The following is a 17418-nucleotide window of genomic DNA, read 5'->3' on the forward strand; positions in this document are numbered from 1 at the left end:
AATTAGTGGCTCAGTCCTGTTGTGCAACTTTATGCCATTCAAGGATAATGTCATTACCTGACAATGATACTCTTAATAAAGATGAATTTAATTAAAATTTAAATTTCCTGTTCCCCTTTTTTTGTTCCGAAGCTCCCTAGGGATCCCTTTTGCTTTGGGGAAGCATCTGGGAGCCTCTGGATAGGAAGTGGGAGGTTTTACTACCCAAAAATCAATGCTGGATCATTGCCTGTGGTTTTGATCCAAGTAGCAACAATTTGGCCATAGTTTTCTGATATGAAAGCACACAGCCCCATCCCAAGGCTACCAAAGATTTGCCCAGAACAAATGGGATCCACAGGGAGCCTCAGAACCTGAAGTGGGGGGAGAAAGTAAGATTTAAATCATATTAAAATAAAGAGTTGCATAACTGGATGATGATGTCAGTCTTGTGTGGTGTAAATGTGTGCCAAGTGGATGTCAACCAAGGGTTATATTTCACATTATCATCATGGAAGTTGTTTTGCTCTTTTCGTAAGTTCGGGATCATATTAATTCTTTCTTCCTGTTTAGATTTTTATTAAAATAGTCAAAATTGCACAGAGAAAGAAAAATGTGAGCAATGTAAGATCATTCAGAAAAAGCTTTATTTTAAACCATTATCAGCATTTCATATGAAAATATATGGATCCATTCCAAAGAGCAGAATTTTTATTCATAAGTATTCAGAAAATCTTTGCAGCTTAGCATTTATTTTTCTTTTGTATTTTCAGTGTAAAGACTCACCAAACATATTTCTAGCGATTTCAGCATACTGATTAACAGTGTAATTCTATGCATGCCCATTCATAAATACCCCACTGAATTGAATCCTATAGATATATAGAATAACAGCTTAAATACCCCCACAAGTTTTCAAATATACTATTATTATCATTACAATATTATCATTCAAAATCAGCAGGTAGTCAAAATTATAAAAACATTGACTGGCATTATGTAACAGAGACAAAAACCCTAAGTATCTGTTAAATATTGGCTCAGTATGTATGCTGTTCCTAATATTGCTGTTTTTTGGAGCTCTGAGTTCTGAGATCTGCAACTGCTTTTATGATTATGATTATGATGATTATTATGATTATTACTAACGTTGCTTCACTGTATACAGTCTCTATAATCTCTGGAGTACTAGATGTTTGAATCATACAAACAATTTCTTGCAATTTCTATTACACAAGAAGAAGATGATCATCTTTGGATAAATCTACAAGCTAATAACGTAGCTGGCAACACAGCAGGATTCAGTCATTTTCCCAGGTGTCCTTATATCAGTTTATACTTGATTGATCTGGTGAAATTCAGCTGCAGAAATCTTGTGTTTTGCTCCCCAGCAGCGATGTTAAAATATCAGAACAGTGCGGATACTGAAACATCAGAAAACAGTTTAAAGTTAAAAAATGAAGAACCCGTCTTCTAGCATACCCCTTGAATCAATGGGAGTCAACTTATTAATGACTTGCCTGAGTCCCTTGCACTATAGCTGCCTGGAGTCCTTACAAGGATAAAGGTGGGGTAAAAATATTTTAAATAAATAAAATACAGTGGTGCCTCACAAGAGGAATGCCTCACGGAACGAAAAACCCTCAAGGTGATTGGTTTTTGAAATCACTATGGTGCCTCGCAAGATGGCATCTTCTATGGCCGTGCTTCGCAAGATGGGTTCCCCCCCCCCGAGACTGATGCCTCGTAAGACAAAAAAAATTTCATTTGTCTTGCGAGGTTTCCATAGGAATGCATTGCAATGCATTCCTATGAAAAACCGCTTTTCGCAAGACAATTTTTTCGCGAGACAGCGCTTCTCGTGGGATGAATTAAATTCGTCCTGCAAGTCACCACTGTATAAGACATGATGTAGGAGCCTCATCACACAGTGGTTAAATTGCTGGACAGCAGCCAACACTATGCCTGCGACCCAGGATTCAATCTCAGGCAGCCAACTCAGCCTTCTATCCTTCTGAGTTTGGTAAAATGAGTACCCAGTTCACTGGGGGGTTAGGGTGGGTAATGTGTAGTCTGCATAATTAAATTGTAAACCACTCAGAGAGTGCTTGGTGCGCTATGGGCTGGTAGAAGCAGCATGCTTTGTTTTTAATTTTTTGATGTCATACAGTGTGCAATACATATATAATTGTAAAATAACCTGCAAGACAGCTAACATATCATTAATTTTTTGAGGGAAAACCCTTCTCCTCCGGCAGAAGGTTGCCTCACTTCCCGTATTGTAAATCACGTTTACTTTTATTTTCTTAGTCATTTAAATGTAAATACAGACTTCATTTGTAATTTTGATTGCTCAGGGAAGGAGCATTTCACCAACATCTAATCTGACTCTGTTAATTGTTACATCAATGTTTACATCTGTAATCTAAAAAAAGCTCCTAGTCCACATCATTACATTTTGTACAGTAGACTGATATTTTCAGATGGGTGAAGAGGCTCTCTTTTTTTAAAGTTACCTTTTCCCTGCACGGAGCAGGTCAAAGCCTTCATTGATTTTTTCAAAAGGCAGCGTATGGGTAATTAATGGATCCAGAGTAAACTTTTTCTGCATGAAATCTGAAACAAGCCTAGGAACAGAATCTTTACTTTTCCAACCTGCAAATAAAAGTGTACATGCTTTAAAAAACACCAGAGATTATAATGCAATTAAAATATGGATAAATGTCTGTAAATCTCACAAATTTCTAAACTTTATCAATGTGATAAATCATATAAGTCTTTTATAGGCTATGCCAACTAAGGAATTGCAGTGTAAAACTGGAAGGCTGCAAAATTGTAAAGTTCAGCTATTTGTGTGGGTGTTAAAATTAAGGATGGGATTTTTAGATTTTTGGGGCTATAAATCGCATAATTCTCTATTCTGGGAGTTCTGCCTGGCAGACAGACAGTTAATACAGCTCACCTTGGAGAAAGGCCTGAACATGAAGATTTTGAGGCTGACTAGGCTTAGGTCTGCCAAGCTTCCTGTTGCTGCCCAGGTGCGACTGTATCTGGGAGCTTTCTATCTGGATCGGAAGCCAGGCAGAGCTGGGCCTCGCTCAACTTCAGAGACTTCCAGTTGAAACCTTCCTCCAAGTTGAGTCACATTTAGATGTCTGTACGGTGTCTGTCTGTCTGGTAAAACTCACAGAATTGAGAATTATGGGATCTGTAGTCCATTAAATTAAAAGACAAAACAAAACACATTCTTAAATTAAGATTGCTGAAAACGTTCAGCTATGCCAAGACAACACTCCCTCCCTCCCTCCCTTCCTTCCTCACATTTTAAAATGACCGTATGTGAGCAGAGGAACAGGAGTGAGCCGTCCTCGCTGGAGAAAACGATGGAAGAAAGCGAAGGCTGTGTGGTGGGGGAATTGATTAAACTAGAGGAGGAAGAAAGTGGAATCAACAAAGCCGTAGAAGTGTTCTTGGCAGAGAGGTCCAGAGATTGGGGGGGGAGGAATTTGGAGAGTGGAGATGGGATGATGATATAAAAGAAGGGGGAAAAGAGGGAGGAGTCAGATTGCCTGGAGTGAATAGAGAGGTACAGACAGAAGAAACAGGGGCTGAAAGAGAAAAGATAGTTAAGCTAGTAAAGACCTTTCCTAATCTTATGAAAGAGGATGGACTGTTGCCTTTACCGAAAGAACTGAAGAAGCTTGGAGCAGGTGAGCGAAAGAAGGGATGGAATCGGGAAGTGGGTTCGACTACCCGACCCTCGGAGGATTACGAGACCCCTTATGGGGTCAGCCCCTTTCTACCCAGGCTGGAGGGTTCCGTCGTGAAACATCCCTGTTGCGGGACAACTTGTGCGGCATTGAGCACTCCCGTAATGAGCCAGAACATAACCCCCCTTTTTGGGGTGAAGAAACCATAAGAGTTGAAGATGTGGGTAGTGTTGTTAAACCCCAAAAGTATGATTTGTTGACTGAAGCGGAATTGTAGGACCCGTTTGGTCCTGAATTATCTGATGTTAAAAATAATAAAACTAAACCGTTTGGAACTGTTACGTCTATTCCAGCTGTCATTCCTGCCGAATTCCTGGGCCTGCCTACTTTAGTCAAAGAATCCAATCACACCATACAAAAATAACAACAGAAACTATAACTGTGGCACAGACAAAACAGTGCCTATTTGGAGCAAGGCTTATTGTTTGTGAAGTTTAGGACACTTCTGTAACGTGTTTGGCTAGAGTTCGTACAGATCCTGTTGATGTAAGTTTGGTTCCTGCTTGTCCTGTGATAATGGATGTTTCAATTGGTGTAGCCAGATCTTTGGAGAGGTACCCAGTTTTTTTAACAACAGTTTCCTCTTCATGCTCTGGAAAACTATGGAAATGTAAACATTTTTTCCAAATCTTCAAGCTTGCCTTGTATCTATGCTTGTTTTCATATCCTGCAGGTGCATTAATTTTTCTTCTTATGCAATGCTTATTTCTAGGACCTCATTCTGCTGTTTTTTCTGAGCTAGCAGGCCTTTTGGGGGTGGAGTAAGGCAGATTTTTAGTGTCTCAAATGCTCATTTTAGTGGGTAATCAACACAGCTTTGTAGTTATGCTATAATCTTAAAATACCAGCCACCCCACCCCCCAATACAGAGAACTCTTCATCTTCCTTATTCATATACCACAATGAAACCACCATAAAGACTTTTACCAGCCGAATAACAAATCTTCTTTGCCCATACCTCCAAAAATAGATCCTTTCCAAGTGCGGCCTGTAAAGATAACTCCCGGGGAGATAGTAATCTCAGATACAGAAGGAGGCACTCCCACAATTATGCTCATTCCATAGTCCATGTGGCAAGAAGCCAAGGCTGCTTTCTGAAGCAAATCCAAAGGTACACATAAGAATCAAGCCCAGGACCTGTCATCCCAACTATGACATAAGCTGCTTTCAAGCCCTGTAACCTTTTATCTTTTTGCATTACTGTGTGAAGGACATTGTGACAGCAGTAAGAAAGAAACCCCAATCCCATAACGATAGTGGGTTGGCTCCTAGGAGTTTAAGGAACGTATTGGAAGAGAAGATCTCATTCTTCCTCGCCTTAAACTCCAATCTTTCTGGAGGGTTGAGGAGGTCCCATGCTGGGGTGGTGAGGGACTAAAAAAATAGTAAGAGGCTGTCAAAAGATAGAAAAAGGTGTCCATGTTTCCTATTTTAGTCAAGACAGTCCAGTATTAGGGCATGACTACCCATTGTCTTCAGGCCAGTTTTTTCTCGCTATGCTCCTCTACCCTGTCAAAAGCTTTATATACCCATCATCATTTTGTATTTTAACACAGAAATAAAATGCATCTCACCATGATGGGGAAAGGTCTTATCAAGTGACCAGTGTGCTTATTTTGTGTCTTCGTCTAGTCCAATCTACAAAGAGCCAGAAGGAGTCTTGACAATGTTATCTGGCCAAAGTCACTAAGAAAGAACACAGGTCATCCGGTCGGAGCCTTCCCCATTATGCATTTTATTTCTATGTTAACATACAACTTGATGATGAGTGTATAAATCTTTTGACAGGATAGGGAACCGTAAGGAGAACAAACTGGATGGATGATAAAGGTTAATGAGGCCCTACCTCCATGGATTTAAATCTCTGTTGTAAACTGGTAGAGTGGCATTGCCGTTTACAACTCACCAGTCTTGTGGACAATAAAAACAACAATTGGCAAAAACAGGAGACGAAATAAAATAAATCTTGGAGTGAAATGTTTTAATGCTACCTATAAGCTTTACAGTATTTATATTGCTTGGGAGGAATCCCCATCTTATATCAGGTGAGAAGCTGGGAATGAAGCTAGTGTATAGTTCCTAAATATTTCATGTTTAGATCTGTTTTTCCTTAATTTCATGTATATTTGTAAGCCACTGTTTTTGTTATTATCCAGAATATTTTCTTTTACCTCACACACCTCAAAACCCTTCCCAAAGCAGTTTATTGGAGCAGAATCTACAGAGAAAGCCGAGCCAGATAAATAATGGGTATGTTCCCCAGATCTGCACCATAATACTTGCTGTATGAACCTACCATGGTTTCTGGGCGCCCAACCACCTCAAATGAATACTCAACACCTTCTCCATCCGTCAAGTCAAACAGCACTTCATTGATGGGCTTCTTGTAGTCCAGCGGGTTGATACACTCAGTGGCTCCCAGCTCTTTAGCCTTGGGAAACTTATCCTTGTTGATGTCAACGCCAATGATACGGGAAGCCCCAGCCGCTTTACATCCCATGACCACTGAGAGGCCAACTCCTCCCAAGCCAAAGACTGCACAGGTGGACCCAGGCCGCACCTACATCAGCATCAAAATAGTAGAACCTAATTTGGAAAATCTTTATTAATCTGAAATTCTTCCATTACAATAAGCACGTGCATGAGTGCTCGCATGCACACACACACGCACGCACGCACGCACGCACGCACGCGCGCGCGCACACACACACACACACACACACACACACACACACACACTTATACAGCCATTAGACACGTAGTCTCTTATATGTTTAATTTTGTACTGAAAATGTCATGTCATTGGTTGAATCTTAAGTATTCACGTTATTAAGAGGGAAGACATAAATATTTATACCGGCTTTAGGATGGTAGTGGTCAGTTCACTGGATAGTCCTCAGTTCTGCCAGGACTATGATATAGCTGTTCAGGAGGCTAGTTGGAGTTTGGCAGGAGCTCCGTGCGTGAAGCCAATTCTCAGGAAAAGAAATACCAGACTAGTATGAAAGGTCCAGCAATTGAGGTTTAAGTAGGTTGGTTTGGTTAAACCTCTCAAAACCTGCCCGAAGTGTTGTTTCTCACTGTACTTGTTGTTGATTTTAATCCTTTTAATGCACTTAGTTGATTTTACTGGGTTTTTATGGTGGGCTTGGTATTACTTTCTAGTGAAAAAGTGGGATATAATTACAATTAACCACCACTACCACCTTTGGTACCTTTGCCAGTAGCTAGCTGCAGTCATTGCAGCACGTTTTATGCTTTACAACACATGGTCCCCAGTTTCTTTCCTATATGATGAAGATGAAAGGACTAGAAATGAGGGTGGATGGAGAGGTTCATTGCCTGGTAATAAGCCATTTATGACTTGAAAGGCCCTGCCATGGTTGAGAGCAGAAGAAAGAGCCTCATACCTGACCCCAGAGGATACATGAGGTGATGGTCCCTTGGGTGGTGAAAGAACCAACTCTTTTTCTAGTTCAGCATCTGCTTTGGAGTGATGCTCCAGTTTTGAGCCTGGGTGCATGAAACTAACTAGCAAATAATCATGGCATGTAATTCATAATATATCTGAAAACAGTAAAGTAAACTAAATGTCCTATTGATAATAATGGATAAACAAAATCAAACAATTGTGAGGAAACATTCAGCAAAAGCAATTATAGTGGAGTCTCAACTGAAAATATAGGGATCCCAGAAATCCACCATATTGCACATCATTTGTGCTGTGATCCTTACCTTTGCAGAATTTAGGGCAGCCCCATAGCCAGTAGAAAATCCACAGCTAATGAGACACACTTTTTCAAGAGGAGCGGAAGCATCAATTTTGACCACAGAATCCTCATGGACCACTGTGTATTCTGAGAAGGTGCTGGTGCCCATAAAACTGTAGATTGGCTTTCCTTCGTATGTGAACCTGGAGGTTCCATCATCCATTAATCCAGTGGGTATACCAAAGCTTTAAAATATAGAGAAGGAAATTTAAGCATTGGTTGTTGTTCTCACCAAGGGCATGAAAGAAATTGTACAGGTATAGGTGTAGTACCTTCTAAAACTGTGGCAAATGATAACAGAAACTCACTCAGTCTTTTTGCACATGTTGCCTCTGGGATGTCTGCAGGAGCTGCATTCCCCACATTGTGGCAGAAAGATTGGAATGACTTTATCTCCTGAATGTTACCAAAAAAAAAAAAAAAAAAAAAAGCAAGAGAGAGAGAGAGAGAGAGAGACCCTGGTGAAATTGCTTGGAAGTTCCAGACAGTTGAATGGCATGAGATTGGACACAAGTAAAATGGAGACATTTGTGCAGCAATGACAATATCTAGTTGATGCACATCCTACTGTTCATTATTGCTAATTCCTTTTTTGTTGTGATGGAGCCCAACAGGTTTTGAGCAGATATCATAAGATCATAAAAGGAACCATGTTTGAAAGCCCTATCTAATCCAACATTTGGCTTCCAACATACCATCGAGGTGCTTGTAGGAAGCCCACAGGCAGGACATGAGGGATATTCTGTGACTGTGTAGAACAGGTACAAAGAGAGGAAGGTTTCAAGAGTGTTCTGCCCCCCCCCCATGTATATACATATTTCTGGAATGCTTTCTTAATAAAATTTTGCCTGACATTCCCCTCTTAAGCACATTTTCATTCTTCTCGGCCAGTTGTTCCCAGTCTTGGTTCCCCAGATGTTCTTGGACTGTAAGTCCCAGGAATCCTGGCCAGCACAGCTGGTGGTGAAATGTTATGGGAGTTTTAATCTAAGAACGTCTGGGGACCCCAAGTTGGGAACCACTCTTCTAGGCCATTTTAGAATCAGTGGAAGACAATGAAAATTTTAGTTTCAATTGTTTGATTGCTTTTGTCCTTAGAGAGGAGTCCTCCAAAGGATGTGCCATTTTCTTCTCCTTTTTTGTCATTTACAAAGACGTAGCCATGTCTGTCGGTTTCAGCATGCTGGTAAACAAGTAAGCAAGAGAATAGCATGTGGATTTTACTGCAAAACCACTCACACTGAAGCTAACCTGCCAGTGTTAAAGATACCACGGTATTTTGTCCTTAGTTGGTTTTTTTTTTCATTGTCTCTCCTTTTTTAGAGCGGGAGATCATGGGACATATCAAGAGTCATATCCTAACTGTTAAGTATCTAGTGTGAAATACTCTAGTTAGTGCTGCAGTCCTATAGCTGAAGCTGTAGATTCCACCTTCTTTAGTGTCCAGTTAACTTCCATGTTAACTGTGCAAAATCTGTACAAAGTAGTACAAGGAAAAGGCCCATAAAAGGAAAAAAAATAGGCAGACTCAGGAGAAGGGAAGAGCTGTACAAAATGAGATAGCAGGAACATTGTTTGGCTGTTGGACATGCTTCATGCATAGAGAACATAAGGCATAATCCCAATTGATGCTAGTTAAAAGACATCAGAAAGATTTCTTCTTGGCACATTAGGAATCTACAGGATCTGAGTTTGCATGTCATGGTAAACCAATATTCTTAAGACATTTCACTTCCCATGAGCACAACAGTGTGATAGTGCACATTGCACATTTGCTCTTGTTGCAGATGTGAACAATTAATCAAAGCCTGGATCTTCTGATTAATATATTCAGACCTGGCTGTATGGGGTTCTCAGTCCTCCATCAAGCGACAGAAGCAAATGATGAACAAACAATGGGTTATTTCACTGCCTTAGGAGGAGGCAAGCCAAAGTGCTGAGTCCAGGCCTCATGAATAATTAACCAGATATGGAGAGTCTACAGTTGAACTGGTCCCACTGCAGTAGGACTGCTAGACCATCATAAACCAGCATGCTGCCTCATTCACAGTGAGCCCATTGGTTGAACTCAAAGAAATTCACCGTATTTGAAATAAGTGTTGCTGATTTATAAAAAAAGACAAAGTGGGGATGCCAATCTCCGCTGCAAAATATTCAGTTCAGTTCTGAGTGCTGCTAGCTTCGAAGGTCAAAAGTTCTGGCACCTGGACAGTGGTAAGGGGTAACACCACAGACAGACATAGAGATGGTGGTTAGCAAACTCCAACAGGAATGGAACTAATAGCCAAAGATATTCTGTGGCTGATAGTGGAAAGAAGGGTGGCCTAGGCATTTGCTTGCATTATAGTGTAGGCGTTCAAACAAAAAGGGAAACTTCCAGTATAGGCAACTGGAAGTTTTGTAAAAACCCAACAGGTAGAGAAATGCATTTATTAATGTGTTTTGGATGCTTTTAGTCAAAATAATCTTTTATCAGATAAATTCTGAATAATGAAGTTATCAAGCTCAATTGTGTTTTACTTGGGTAATGAAAAGAGTCAGTTCAATATGCTTATAAATCCTGTTGCTTTTTACTCTTTTAAGTACAGTAATTCCATCCTTTCCTAGTGGTTTGCTGTATTGTTGCCAAAATGTTGTTTGTCTTCTATTTGTCTTGTATTTGTCTTGTATGTGTTTAGCCATACCTGGTTTCATACCGGTAACTCCTTCCCCAACACTTTCCACAACACCAGCTGCTTCATGGCCAAGAATAATGGGGAAATTCACCTTTAATGCACCACTCAGTACGTGGTCATCTGAGCGGCAGATGCCAGAAGCCAAAATCTGGAATAGAAGTGGAAGACATGTTAGGGGCAGCTGCAGAACTCAGCTCAGCACTATCAGCTTTGGTGGGGTTGCTTAGATTTCCCATTATCTAGTAAACAGTGGTTGTGTGGTTGCCAAGGGCCTGAATATGGTGAGACACATTGAAAACAGTTTACCATGGGTCACAAAGAACTGGAATCAGATTTATTAACTATAATAGCTTCTCCCAAGAAGCCTAGGAACTGTAGGTTTGTGAGGATAGGAAATTCTCTGGTAGATATTCTGAAAACTATTCTCCTCGCTCTATCCACAAAGTATGTGACTGGAATGTTTTAAGTCTACAGTACAAATATGCCTTAGAATCAATGCCCAGCTTTTACCCCATTGATTGTGGACTTTGAATCTTGATTTGCACATGCATGCTGGCTGAATAGGTCATATAAGCTCCTAGCTATAAAAGTCAGAGATTGGGAGTTTGATTCCCCCATGGTCCTCCTGGGAGAAGAACCAGCCTGTTCAGCTTCAGGCAGGCTTGCCAGTCCCAGATCACCTTGAGAAAGGAATGATTAATTACTCCTGAGTACAGTGGTACCTCGACTTACGAACGTCTCCACTTACAAACATTTCAAGTTACGAATGGCTACGTTTGCAAAATGCTGCTTCGACTTGTGAACGGAGCTTCGACTTACCTTTCCTGCCCTTTTTTTTAACCTAAGTTCATCTTACGTCAAAAGAAGAAAAAAATTTTAAAAAATTCTCCCCCTAGTGATAGGGTATGGATTAATAGGCTAAAATAAATAAACTCATGATTCATTGACTTTTACAAATCTCAAATCGAAATGAATTGCCATTTTTCCAATTCGTGCCCATCTCTAATCTACAGCTATTTCACATGCGGATCTGCCTCACCTTTTCTCCTTTTCACCTTATTTCCGATAAAATCTATAAAAAGTGAACAGCAAAATCTCTTCTCCCTGTTCAACATGTCCAATCCAAACAGATTCACAAATCTGAACTTAGCACAGAAGTTCTTCTCTGTCACACCTGTGAGCAACAGTTTAGATCAGGGCCAGGATGTCAAGAGAGATGGTAGATGGGACCCACCCCCGTCTCCTGCAGCTCCTTGTTTGGGAAGCTGCCAAACATCAGGTGTAAAGTACACTTGGCCTGAGCACACTGTAGAGCTATGTTTGATAAGAAATTTAAAAAAGGGTGTAGATAAGCACAGACGAGTCTTTGGAAAAGTTAGGTTTCGGAAGTATAACTCCCAGAATGCTGCATGCAGCATGGTCTCTGTCAGATTCTGGAAGTTGCAATTTGTAAAAAAAAAAATTAAGTAAAAAATATTTTCTCAGCACTAGATCTTTGCCTTTCTCATGGAAATATGAACAAACAATTCTGATGTGGAAGTGCAAAGTTCACCAGCTGAAGCATTGGCTCTCAGTGCCCTGGTGCTCACCCAGAGTTCCTAGAAAACCTGATCCAAAGTTACTTCTCCTGTGGCTCTGTTTTGCCTTTCCTTCCATAAAATGTATAGAACTGGACAAGAAAAACTCCACCCCATTCCACGTGCACAATCCCATCAGACTGGCAAATCTGAAGTCACCATAGAAAGTGTCAACCTCTAGAGCAGTGGTGTCAAACTGTGGCCCTCCAGATGTTCTTGGACTTCAACTCCCAGAAGCCTTCACCACCACCTCTGCTGGCCAGGATTTCTGGGAGTTGAAGGCCAAGAACATCTGGAGGGCCACAGTTCGACACCACTGCTCTAGAGCATCTGGGGGGTAATAGGCTCTCAAGAAATATGGCAGATGGGACCTCGCCCCCCCCCCCCGGTCTCCTGCAACTCCTGCTTCAGGAAGCTGCCACACTCTGCCTTAGAGGCGAGCTGGGCAAATCTGAGAAAAATGAGTGTAAGATGCTACTGGTCAGCAGCCTTAACCCAGGATGGGGTTTGTCTCTCTTACCTTAATGCGAACTTCATGTGCTTTTGGTGGAGCCACTTCTATTTCCACAATGCTAAATGGTTTCTTCGGTTCCCAGACTACAGCGGCTTTGCATTTGATGACCTGTGAAAACAACTGAAGATGAGATGGGCTTCTCCATTCAACTAAAGTTGATCCTCTGCATGTTTTTTCTGGAGTAAACATGGTTTCTTTCCTACTTAGAGGTCTATAAGCATATTCCTATGGTTATTTTAGAAATACTCTTAACAATATTCTATGGGCTTCCTCCGAGGTCTAGGTGAAGGCCTCCATAATAAGAGCCTAAATTGTCTCCACAACAGAGGATCAATTTGTATTCTATATACAACTGTATTAAATTGATCCTCTGCAAGTTTATTCTGGCATTAAGCATGATTTCTTTCCTTCTTAACAACGTATATTCAAGTTTTTATTGCTGTTTAGAACAGAGTATACAGTACTTTCAATGATATCCTATAGGCTTGCTTTGAAGTCGGGATGAAGGGCTCTTTGTTAAGACTCTCTCAACTTTATGCAACCTCACAACACTGCCATCCTAATATGTATTATATTGTTAACAAGTACAAGTACAAGCTTAAATAGAGTGAAGGTTTTAACTTTTTTGCACACTTGCTGTCTGAAATGACAGAGTCCATTCTTCTGCCTATTGACTTGATTCCCATGACGTTCTTTTCCCTCTGCAGACTAGGTCATTAAAGACACGCAGAATGAAAGTGTGCTCTTATGGAACTAGAAAGGGAGTTTCTGCTTATTGAGAAGAGCATATTCATCTGAGAAAGGCCAAAGAACCAGGCAAGAGGTTCAACACAGGAATATCTGAGGGCTTGGAAGCCTCTTTCTTGAATAACAGCCCTTTCCCCACCCCCACTGAAATTCAGTTGATAATGACATTTGGGAAGCTGGAAGGTTTCACATGCACATAGGTAAGTGTGCTGCTCATTAAAATTCTTTAAGCTCTCAGATGATCCTCAACTCAACCTTTCCTTATGGTCAAAAGTTCAGTATGTGCCATAGGACCTTTGAAATGCTGTATCAGTCTGAAGCAATTTCATGGCTCAGAAGAACAACGTTATCTCTGGGATGAAAATGTTATCTTAAAAGAAAATGTCTACTTACTTTCCCTGCAGTGCTCATGGTTCTAGGCTTTGTGATACCTCTGCCTCCCTGTGTTGCTTCACCGCTTTCTGGCTGCCTTCCTGGGTGTGCAAAGGTTCACTTAAAAGGCAGTTGTTGCAAAAGAGTTTCCAACTAACCTTAACACTTTGCAAGCTCCTCCCTCAGAAACTTAACCATTCCTGCATTCTTATTTCATCCTAGAGTTTTGTTGCAGGAAACAATAAGCTGAAGAGTAGTGTAGAAGTTTCCAGCAGTCACGCAGCAAATCTTTGACAATTCTTGAGACAAGCAAAATTTGTATGGTTAAGAAATTATGCCCTTATGTGCAATTCAGTCTGTCAAGGAAAGAGAAGAACTGTCACTGCAGCAACACTTCTTGATTTCATTATGAGTTACTAATTCAGGGAGTCGCCAGGTAGGTATATACCCTGTTGTTTCAGCTATGTTCCTTTCAATGTTTATTCCATCGAAACATTAGTGCCAATCAGAAACAGATATGATTTTATAAATATGTCATTTATGTTGTTCAGTCAGCAGAACCTGTGTATTTCAGAAGCAGTTCCAGCTGCGCTATTTTGTCTTGCTTCTGGCTGTGCCATCACCTTTATTGCTCCTTTGGGGCTGTTGCTGAGCATGTCCAGATTTCATCACTGTTCGTGCACAGAGTGGGGCATAGTGTAGGAGTGAACCCTGCTCCTTTTGTCTCCCTTCTGTTTGCACTGATAAGGACTATGACTGCAATGCAATTTGTAAGCTGTATTTTAGAAGTATTCTTTGTTCCTGGTTTAGCAATATAGTACCAACCTTAACAGTATACAGTACTGCTAAACTGATGCAGTACTAATTCATATGCTTGCCATGTCTTCCTGTTTCAGTAGCATTTCACTTGCTGAGCATTTCAAAAAGTGAGTGAGAGAGAGGGAGAGAAGATTTTAATGCCAGCCAAAGGGATGGGTTAGGGGTGGTGATAATGATGCAGAATGAGGGAGGGAGGAATGGGGCTGTGCAAATTGTAGACAGTTGAAATTCACCTTTCTGGAGTAATAAAACATTTGTGGAAGAACGGTAACCATGATTTCAATACCAGGTTGTGGTTCAGACAAGATTGCTATTCATTCATTCATTCATTCATTCATTCATTCATTCATTCATTCATTCATTCATTCATTCATTCATTCATTCATTCATTCATTCAACAAATCTAAAAGCTAAAATAATAAATTATTACAAAATTTAAAAAGAATTAAACATATATTAAAGGAGGCCCTTAAAGGAAGCCTGGAAATACAACCATAGTCCATTAATGAATTTTTAAAATGCCAGTTTTATCTCTCTCTCTCTCTCTTTCTTTTACCCCACCTTTCTCCTTAAAACGGGCCCAAGGCAGCTTACATCATTAAAAGACAGTATTTTAAAGTTAACAACAGTGAGTATACAATTACTAAAAATGATGAAAGAAATACCATATTAAAAACCATAAAATCATATTAAACCATAAATGATTAGGGACTCGGAATATCTGAAGAAGGATTTCCACACCATTTTTCTACGTAGTTTGAACACATACAGTATGTTGCGTTTAATACTCTTCTAGTTGTGCTGACCTAATGGTGGTTCTTGGGCTACACTCTGTTCTTTATTTTGTTAATGATATCAAATTGAGGCTGTTGATACAATGGACATTTTTGTTGCTAGCGTGACTGACCTGGTAATGCACTGCTTTGTTATGTTATTGTATTAGAGATGGGCACAAACTCTTGGTTCGGTGATTTGGTGAGGCTTGTTTACCAGCCCAACAGGTCTTCCATGATTCAGCGCCCTGCTCCCTCTGAGGGGTGCCCACTCAGAGGCAGCACCCTGGTTTCGCTCCTTCAGGCACTGCGGAACATCTGTTGGGCTGGTAAACAAACCACACCGAACCGGCGAGCCGGTGGTTCATGCCCATCCCTATGTAACATCATAAAAAGCATAATCAAGCAATACAGGCATCTATCAAGAAATGTTAACAACAAAAAAAATCCATTGTACCAACCTCACCAGTACCCTTTTCACACCTTAGTTGCTTGCCACTGCTAGCTCATTTCCCACCACGCATTATACATGATCATGATAAAGGCCCTACAGCCTCCTCTCCACCGAAAGAGTCTTGATCATTTTCTTGAAAGACTGAGCCAGTTGAACAAAGAATTTTGGAATTATTTGTAAGTCACTGTGGAGAAAATGTAGTCAAATGTTTTTCCAGTCTGGAATAAATCCAGTTTCTTTGATAGCACTCCAGCAGCTGCAGTCGTCTTGAGTTAGGGGCATAGGTGGAGACTAGTACAGCCCCCTTCACAAATATATAGTTGTCCTTCCCATCTCCAGTTATGTCCATAACTGTGAAAATTAAAGATGTTAAATCATTGCTACTCCATCTTCTTTGGAAAGGACTGTTGCACTGAAATGATATCTAAACCACACACCATTGAACATACAGTTCCCCTGGCACTTCTGGTGGGTCTTCTGTATGGAAATTACAACTTTTAAAAATGCGGGCCTTTCAGACTAAATTTGAAACCACACTTCCTGGAGAACGCTGGGAGCGTCATTGCAATTCACTTCTATCTTTTGATCTTAATTACTTCAGGTACTAGCAGCTTCTCTACAATTGTGAAACTGATACAACCAGTTAACAAATTGTGGCAAACTTTGGGGCAAGGGAGAAAGAAAAATTGTGGTTCATGTACACCATCATGCAGGTACAAAAGATATGTAGTCTTTTTTCTAATGCATTCCGCTCAACGTCATTCAGAGGCCTGTTAGAAAGATTTATAACTGTCGACTCCTGATAAACTGGATCAGAGGCTAAGTTTCCCTTGTAGATGCTTTTTTGACCTTTGCACTGTGACCGTATCTTCTCTGTTTTCTTTGCCTTTCCTCTGAAAAAAGATTAATGTCTGTGGTCTGTATTGCTGCTGCCCTCGGCTGCCGATTCCCAGTCTGTGTATGACACTGTCGTCGAAGGATACTTTTAAAGATTTTTTTTTGCAATGCCGGGGGTAAATCCTTTTGGAGGCATAGTCCTTTTCATCTCTTAGAAACTTTTTGTGCGTGAATGCTTTGAGCTCGTCATAAAAATTCTTCAGTTCTTTATCCAAATTAGCCAAATTCTGCTCCTTTTCTTTGGTGAGGTGCTGTTTGTATCTGTCCATATTTTCTTGTAGTGTTCAATTCTAAGTTAATTTATAATTAAGTTCTGTTCTAACTCCATTTGTCCATAAACCCTTCTTTATCTCGATACATGCCGGGTTCTTTCAATATTCTCAGGCCTCTGGGAATCTGTTGTACTCAGCAGTATTCTAATAATGTGGAGCCATGCAGTTTACTTCTAACCAGTCTTTTGTGCATATTGCATAATTAGTCCCATTTAATGTCAGCACATCCATCTTCCCATTAAAAATGGAAGACTGTCATAGTAATTTATCTAGATATTCTTTAGAATAGCTGAATATGTCATCCCAGGCCATTACATCAGTATAAATATGGAACAAAGCAGGGGGAAGTGGTACATCCACTAGTGACAAAAGTACAAATGAAAGACCGATTATTTTTTTTTTAGAAAAAGGACTATCTTTTGTACCTTCATGCATACATAGTTCTACTCAAGTGAGACTAAATTTGTTTCATTTCTTTAGGAATGTCAAATTGAGGCACTTCTTTGCTAAGTCAGAGGAATATTCTGGGGGACACAGGGTTAACTTCAGAAGTAAATCTTTGTTCATGCCCCCTGGTAATCCAGCTCCTGTTATCATAACTTTTGAAAAACTGGTTTTGGAGAAACTAGATATGTCAACAAAATTCCCATGGAAAAATATGAGTAAGGCAGAACAGTGCACCCTCAGATCTCTTTCCTCTGATCCATCCATAGTTATAAAAAGAGCAGACAAGGTTGGTGCTGCACTTATACAAAATCCCAGTAACTATAAGCAAGAAGTTCTTAAGACAACTGTCAGA

At 40.3% G+C, this 17418-nt stretch overlaps 1 protein-coding gene across 3 annotated transcripts; it reads right to left on the reverse strand.

Moving 5' to 3' along the window:
* Positions 1 to 604: 604 nt before the first annotated feature.
* On the reverse strand, positions 605 to 13564 carry LOC144582975 (alcohol dehydrogenase 1B-like). Of its 3 annotated transcripts, XM_078394612.1 has the most exons (9): positions 13426 to 13564; positions 12292 to 12393; positions 10204 to 10342; positions 7828 to 7915; positions 7485 to 7704; positions 6046 to 6309; positions 4708 to 4843; positions 2496 to 2634; positions 605 to 1403 (listed from the first exon to the last, which is right to left on the reverse strand). In XM_078394612.1, exons 1-9 carry the CDS (start codon positions 13441 to 13443, stop codon positions 1379 to 1381), a joined length of 1131 nt encoding a protein of 376 aa, XP_078250738.1. In that variant the 5' UTR covers positions 13444 to 13564; the 3' UTR covers positions 605 to 1378. The 3 variants fall into 3 exon arrangements, with proteins under 3 accessions (XP_078250738.1, XP_072857999.2, XP_078250739.1); XM_073001898.2 differs by lacking the exon at positions 12292 to 12393 and having other exon boundaries at positions 13426 to 13527; XM_078394613.1 differs by lacking the exons at positions 605 to 1403; positions 2496 to 2634 and having other exon boundaries at positions 4711 to 4843; positions 5921 to 6309.
* Between the last annotated feature and the right edge of the window lie 3854 nt (positions 13565 to 17418).

This window comes from Pogona vitticeps, chromosome 5 (genome assembly GCF_051106095.1).
Source record: "Pogona vitticeps strain Pit_001003342236 chromosome 5, PviZW2.1, whole genome shotgun sequence".
Classification (NCBI taxonomy): Eukaryota; Metazoa; Chordata; class Lepidosauria; order Squamata; family Agamidae; genus Pogona; species Pogona vitticeps.

What these genes read in the sequence shown, in the direction of transcription:
- LOC144582975 (XM_078394612.1), bottom strand. An exon ending in AACATGTGCAAAAAGACTGA is followed by an intron (nt 7,705 to 7,827) that starts GTGAGTTTCTGT and finishes TATATTTTAAAG; the next exon opens with CTTTGGTATACCCACTGGAT. An exon ending in GAAAGGATCTATTTTTGGAG is followed by an intron (nt 2,635 to 4,707) that starts GTATGGGCAAAG and finishes TTTTATTTGCAG; the next exon opens with GTTGGAAAAGTAAAGATTCT.